Source organism: Haplochromis burtoni, unplaced genomic scaffold (assembly GCF_018398535.1).
Source record: "Haplochromis burtoni strain Fernald_Lab_line unplaced genomic scaffold, NCSU_Asbu1 Contig_21, whole genome shotgun sequence".
NCBI classification, from domain to species: Eukaryota; Metazoa; Chordata; class Actinopteri; order Cichliformes; family Cichlidae; genus Haplochromis; species Haplochromis burtoni.
In genome coordinates this window covers 2,280,360-2,287,744 of record NW_024582382.1, presented here as the reverse complement: position 1 = coordinate 2,287,744, position 7,385 = coordinate 2,280,360, and the positions used below count along the sequence as shown (strand labels likewise).

General features: G+C 37.5%; 1 protein-coding gene across 1 annotated transcript in view; it reads right to left on the bottom strand.

Annotated features, from left to right (window-relative positions):
* Positions 1–6,969, bottom strand: part of LOC102312576 (UNC93-like protein MFSD11) — a 10,841-nt gene extending 3,872 nt beyond the window's left edge. Inside the window, exons 1-8 of the mRNA XM_005920257.3 lie at positions 6,456–6,969; positions 6,023–6,078; positions 5,818–5,925; positions 5,657–5,736; positions 4,477–4,573; positions 1,747–1,805; positions 1,475–1,619; positions 483–532 (exon numbers count right to left, since the gene is read on the bottom strand). Coding sequence (XP_005920319.1) covers positions 483–532; positions 1,475–1,619; positions 1,747–1,805; positions 4,477–4,573; positions 5,657–5,736; positions 5,818–5,925; positions 6,023–6,078; positions 6,456–6,545 — 685 coding nt within the window. The 5' untranslated portion in view covers positions 6,546–6,969. The remainder of the gene's footprint in view (positions 1–482; positions 533–1,474; positions 1,620–1,746; positions 1,806–4,476; positions 4,574–5,656; positions 5,737–5,817; positions 5,926–6,022; positions 6,079–6,455) is intronic.
* Positions 6,970–7,385: the final 416 nt, after the last annotated feature.

Sequence of the window (7,385 nt, the reverse complement as noted above, 5' to 3'; positions counted from 1 at the left end):
ATAGATAGATAGATAGATAGATAGATAGATAGATAGATAGATAGATAGATAGATAGATAGATAGATAGATAGATAGATAGATAGATCGATCGATCTGTGTGTGTGTGTAGAGCTCTTTATTTTCCTGTGAAAGAACATTTATTATCCATGCTGTCTGTCAGGAATATATTCAACAGTGTCACTTTTTCACTCTTCCAGCATGAATAAAACGGATTATAAAAACCTTGAATGAGCTCACAGTATCCATTTAGAGCACATTAGTCTTGTTACTACACAAAGTTCCTTATGTATCCATATATACAGCACATATGGGATTTTCTCAATTACACTTTGCACCAGCATGCATTTACTGCATTCAATATGCACATTTATATGGATGTATAATGAATCCAGTAAATGTATGTAAATGAGCAAGTATCATTTTAGCAAAGCTCGTTAGGTACGCCTCAATGTGGCTTTCCAAAAGTGCAGATAAAACTTACTGAACTCCGATTTAGTATCCTGCATGGCAGTGTTCGCTCTGTGCTTGTACCTAGACAACAACAATTAAATCAATAACAACTTCCACAACACTGAAATTAATCAACAGAGATAAACTGCATACACAGACAATCTCAAACGTCCCTTCAACTAAAGAACAGGTGGAGGAATTTAAAAATCAGACAGTGGAAGGATTGCTCCCGATGGCATTCTTTGTTATTCTGTTGGAGTCATTGTTTCGTTCCAGACTTGGCTAATAAACACTAAAACCCATACATGCATCACGCATACCCGTAACTGTTTTTCACACACATCTGCTGCCACAAGAGTGCTGGAAAGAGTATGTTTTGCTAACAAGACTTTTAGTCTCATGGTTTGTTTTTTGCGATGGATGTTTGTGAATGATACATTTATGGAATGTAATTTAATTTTCCCTATGACTTTTATTTGCCTTTGATGCCAGTTTTTTTTTTTTTTTTTTACAGATTTCCCCCCCTCCATCTTGTGATTTCAGTCAAACTTTGTTCATAATTCAAGACATTAAAATTTTAATATGCCTTAAAAATGTTGAAGGTTGGAGTCTTTAACTGCTGTCTCTCTCAAAGAGAAATGTTCTGTCTTCTCTTCCCCAAATCTGCCTGATTGCGCCCTACTTAAGTAAAGCGCTGTGATTAGACAAGACTCTGTCAAAATTGCATTGATCTAGAGAAAACGATCAGTCCATTTTTTGTGAAGGACAAGAGTGATTTATAAGTCTTGTAGAAGAGCAGCAGTAAGTCAAAAAGTGGGTGATTTAAGATTAAGAAAAAAAAAACTGTTTCGTGGGAGGTCTGAAAACACCTTAAGAAGGTCAACTGGATTAAAAAGGACATTTTTGGCCATGTTAGCCGTTGTGTATCCTATCCGAGCAGTAGTTCAGACACTTTATGTATTCTGAGTCATTCTGTGGGTCTGCAGTGAAAAATGTGTAATTATCTAAAGGATATTCATTTACATCGTGCGAGTTGAGAGCAGTGACTGCCCTTCCTCTTCAGAGAGCATCTCCTCTTCATGATGGCTCTTTCTCAACACCAGGAAGCTAAGTGTGCCGAGGATGGATATAACCAGCAGGGACAGAAAAATGTTTCTCCTGCTGTTGTCTGAGACAGGAAGATTAAAGTAAATCGCTTAATGAAAATGTGCTAGAAATATTAATAACATTAAGCTGGAGCATACTCAAACTAAAGAGCATTTTCATGCTGTTAACTTACACAAGTTTGGCCTTACCTGGTATTTCTGTTCTTCCATTCCAGTCAAAATAAATGTAAAGATTACCAAACAACATGCTGTCAAGACAAAAAAAAATGGTGCAAAGAAAATAAGTAAAAGAACATTTCTCAAACAAAGCAGGGATGTGCTGGACTTGCTGATAGGTTAAATTCTTGTTTTCCTTTATTTTGATAAAGTTAATAAACCCCCTCCTCCTTAATTTCATGTTAATAGGTATGTATCAACTTCCACATATATGCCAGGGTTTCTCAGCTAGTTGGTGCATTTTAGCGAGATGCCATTTATTTTAATGTTGTGGCTGATTGGTGCAGCTATGCTGCATGCCAAATTATTTTCATTTCACTGTTGTCCAAATATAATTTATTGCGTACAGCACGCTCCAAAATCTCCACAGCGGCATTCAAAATGTACTCGGTGGACAAGGACTCTACTGTGGATGAGCTGCATTTATAGATGTAAAAATGATGCTGATAGAACATCTGTGTCTGATCATGATGGTGATTTACTGAGAAAATAAACTAAAAGATATCATTTAGACTATACTTCCAAAAGTATTCGCTCATCTTCCTTCACACGCCTATGAACGTGTGAATTCATAAAGTTTAATATGATGTCAGCCTATCCTTTGCAGATATAACAGCTTCAGCTCTTCTGGGAAGGCTTTCTTTTTGCAAGGTTTAGAAGTGTGTGTATGGGAATTTTGGACCATTCTTCCAGAAGTGCATTAGTGAGGTCAGATATTGATGTTGGACAAGAAGGCCTGGCTCACAGTATCTGCTCTAGCTCTGTCGGATTGAGGTCAGGACTCTGTGCATGCCAGTCAAGTTCTTCTACACCAAACTTGCTCATCCGTGTCTTGGTGGACCTTGCTTTGTGCACTGGTGGATAAAGCAAGAGGCCATCCCAAAACTATTACCACTAAGTCAGAAACATAAAATTGTCCAAAATGTCTTGGTATGCTGAAGCATTAAGACTTCCTTTCATTGAAAGTAGTGTTCTCCTGACAATCATCAAAACCCAGATTTATCCATCTGATTGGCAAATGGAGATTGCCACCGACTTCCACATTGTTATAATACCACTAACAGTTGACTGTGGAAAATTTAGTATCAGGGAAACATATCCTATCCTATCTCCTATCACAGTATCATGCTGGAATTCACTGAGCTCCTGAGAGTGACCCACTCTTTCACAAATGTTTGTAGAAGCAGTCTCCATGCCTAGGTCCTTGATTTTATATAGCTGTAGCCATAGAAGTAGTTAGAACACCAGAATGAAATTATTTGGATGTGTGAGTAAATGCTTTTGGTAATATAGTGTATATGTATAAATAGGGTAAGGAAAAGCTTCATGGGGACGCATTTGTTTTTGGCGTTTGGTAAGGCAAATACACCATGCGAGCCAATGAGGAACACAGAAACTCCTTCAGAATTTATCACAGTTTAACCACTATTGACTTTCATTATTAGTTCAGTTAAACATTCTCTACTCTGTGTGCAATTTATTATGTGTACATCAAATTTTATGTGCACCAAACCTCTCTGGGCCTTTCAAACCTTAAAATAGTGACCTTTAATTAAAGTGCTCCCATTTGGACAATCAGAGTAATTAAAAGAAAAGACTGTGGACATGGTGTTAGCTGAATCATTTGAGAAATCATGTATGATAGACAGAAAATGTGGAGAAAGTTTATTTACTGGCTGGATCAAACACTGACTTTATAAGCATAATAATCTGCATTTTTGCCTCCGAGGATTCTTCTTTCGTTTTTTTGAAGCTGTTTATTTGCCTTTCACGGTTAACACTGGAATTCTGTGATCTATTTCTGTCTTTAATTACATATCTACCTAAACTAAAAAATGTAGATGAGCAATTAGTCTGTCCCAGAGCCACAGCAATGGATGAAAGGAGTTAGTCATGAAAGATAACAGTGATTTTCAGTCGTATTCTGTGTTTGTGTCTGCAGGCTGTGAAGAACTGATTCATAAGTTTACTGTGGCAGTGATCACCACTGGAGAGTCAGATTAGCATTGCCCTATTGGGAGCGTTGGCACAGGTGACAGCCAATGTTATTATTATACTAATTCAATTTGCATATTTTAACAAATACAAATTAGTCGTCCGAGCCAGTGTGCGAGAGCAATGGGCCAAATGGAGAAGATGAAAAGACCATAACTGTCACCTAGCGAACTTTAAGAGGCTTTCATGTTTTTTAGATTTTGCAGAGAAACTTATGACTGGTTTAAAGAAAAGATCATTTATAAAATGATCTACTAAATGTTTCTTTTTCTTTGTAGTTTGCACTATATATTTTCGAGCTGAAAATACAGACAGAACAAAATGTTGGCAGCTGCACTGCAGTTACACCTTTGATCAACTGGAGCAGCTTCATCAAACAGCAGAACAAAACGATAACAAGCGAAAACACGGTGATCAGTCGTGTTTTATGAACCGGATGTACTGGTGAAAATGAATATTTTGATGCAAGGTCAATTAATTGTAACTTTGGGTTTGTTCAGAGCGTAGATGAGCAGGAAGACTGTTATATTCTCAAATAAAACATTACTATTTACTTCACACAGCCCAAAGTTAAAAATTCTCATATACAGCGTGATGCAAATGAAAACTAAATCAATGAAATGAAATGAAATACTCTCTGGTTTAAAGAAACTTTAAAATGTTAAAGGTTTGTCTTTAAAAGACACAAAGACTGGAGTAGCTCCATACCTGCACTGTAGGAGAGCCCAGAACATTCCAGTGTTTCTGTTGATGGTGGAGGCCTCTGAGTTTTCCACCAGAAACTGTCCTTGAGCTGTCCAGAGCACTGAAGGAACGTGAATGAGGGCGGGTCATTGAAGTAGGAAAAAAGGTCAATTAATTGCCCACATTAATAAATATATAATTTTAATTTTTTTTACATTGTCAAGTAATGCATCATACCATACAGTAGCCCTAGGACTTGATAAAAATTCATTGCTCTGCAGTGATTTGAGGCTGCATTAAAAACATTTTTTCTTCATTTTTCCAGCACATGCTCAGCATGAGGTCTGCTTTCTCTGTATTTCCGCTAACATTTACAAGCAAACCAAAGGTGTTAAGGACTCTTTGCAGAATCAGCCCCTAACCCATTTAAGGTCTAATTTGGGATATACTGTTTATGTTCATCATCATATCCCAGGCATGATAATCCCTGTATGCATGATTAAACTGCATTTGGATTTTGGCACAGAAATTGAGCTTGCATGGACTGCAAAAGCCAACAACAGCCACCTTGAAGTATTTATGTTTGCTGAAAGTCTTCATCTGTTACTACACTGTATCCTGCCTCAGTGTTCATACGCACATTTTAGTAAGTGGGCTGTGATGTGATGTATGTGGCAAAGAAAACTCTGAAAGGTGAATATTTAAACAAATCAAAAATACAAATATATACTCAAAAATAAACATAAAACATGAAAGCCTGAACTGTTGATACACGGCTTTCATGTGGTTTATGCCAAATTCTGACCCCTAGCAATGTCGCAGCAATGATCAGTCCAGGTAAGACTGGGTTATTTTAAAGATATTTTATGCAGAAAAAATCAACACATTAATCGATGATGAAACTGATCAGTTGCAACCCAGCTGTGAAAATAAAATAGCCAGTAAAAACACCAGAATAACGACCAAAAAAAAAAGTCTAATCAGTAATTGTTGACATACTCAGGTTTCAAATTTATATTAATAATTATTCAGTTAAATAATGATAATAACCGTACTGCAATGTTTCACACCATTCTGTATGTCTTTTAAACAGACACTAACTCTCACTTTGTATATAATCTGCATGCAATTGCAAGCATGTATTCAAAGACATTTAAAAGCCAGGCTTGAAGTTCCAAAGACAGTTTAGGAGAGAGCGACTTACTGGCTGCTCCTATGCCGATGAGAACGGAGGTCAAGTAAAAAGACCATGTCGAGGGGACGATGAACATCGCAATGTAACCACTAGAGAAAAACATAATGATGATGAACGTGTCTCAGCATCTTTGTTCGTTTCCTTTATGCAAACAGCACGTCAGTATTTACCTGTACAGCAGGCCGCTCAGAAACATGGTAAATTTTGGTCCAATAACTGTAACAATCATTGGTGCAAGCAGATTGGAGAACGAGAAGACTCCATAGATGATTCCAAGGCTGTAAAGTGGGGGCAGTAAGTAGCAGTAAGTAAATAAATGCAAGTTGGTGAACTGAACACCAGTATTTTCCCCCCTGTTTCTCCACCATGACCTACCTGTGGTACCCACTTCCAGTGAAAGTAGAATTTCCCAGGCTTTTCACTACAGTTTGCTGCAAATAGGAAAAGAATAAAAGTCTATGTGAACCACAGGGTTAGAATTTACATATTAAGTCACAGTAATGTCCTTAAGTCATTCATAAGATTTGATTAGTTCAGTGATCACTGAAGAAAATTAGAAACACGAGATGCGCCTCACATAGTCCTTTGGCTGCCCTGTTTCATACATCCCATGAGGCGGTTAATTTTTTTTCTTTAGAAATTACTTTAAAAGCTGTTATGACAAGTAAAAAAACGTTGTTGTATACGAGCAACATAAATGAACCTCCTGTCTCTTAAATACAAATCTCAACTCAATGCGCTGTCCTCTAACATTCTGGGGCAAAGTAAAAATGAAATGTAATTAAAAAAGCAAAGTTTACGAAGTTACCTCAACATTTCCACAGGTGGTGAAGGCGGTGAAAATAAACAAAAATCCCACACCCAAAATCACAACGTTGAAAGTCCTTCTGTCTGCCATGGCGTCTTCTTAATCGCGTTAAATCAGACACATTTTGAATTCACTGCAGACTCGCGATTCAGTAGCGTCGCTAAGTTTGTACTATAAGCCTAAAGCCTCCCATGTGCACTCGCGTGGATCCATTTCAGCAGCTGCGAAAATAAAGTTCACTTCACAAACTTGTAAAGTTCGCGTTTAGTGAGCGAACAGCGGCCGGAGATGAGCGGTGTGGCGTATATGCAGACAGTTAAAGGAGCAGCACTGTCACGAGAACACGTCTCTCCTATTACCCAAAGTACGCATGACAACTTGTGACTTAAATTAAAAGTTGCTGGGGATTTTTTCTTTTTTCTTTTTTTTTTTTGAGATCTTCCTTTTACTGTGACCTCTTCGTCATGGCTTTCGTCACTCTCCTTTTCGCCTTCAGTTTCTTCTTCTTGTGCAATTTGCGGACATTTACACGCATTTTATCTTTGCTGCCTTCCAGAGGTGACCAGGAGAAACATTCCCCGTGGGAAATAGATGACTTTTTATTGCGCTATTACGCAATAGGAAAAAGTTTATGGAGTACATGTCCCTTCCACGCATAAGGACGTTGGAGTGGAAAAGAGAGATTAGTTCGCATTGCATCCTTATTACCCCTAAATATCTAATTTTTGACTGATCAACACAATGTTTTTGCTATTGTATTATAATTATTGTATTAAATCTAAAAGACAAAAAATCCACACAAAAACCAAAACACATGATCAAACAAAGTAATCCAATACTGTGCAAAAGTCTTGCACCATTCATTTCTTCCTTTTTTGCTAGGAAAATGGATAAGGGGTGGTTTATGGAAACATTCTGCTGACATACAGG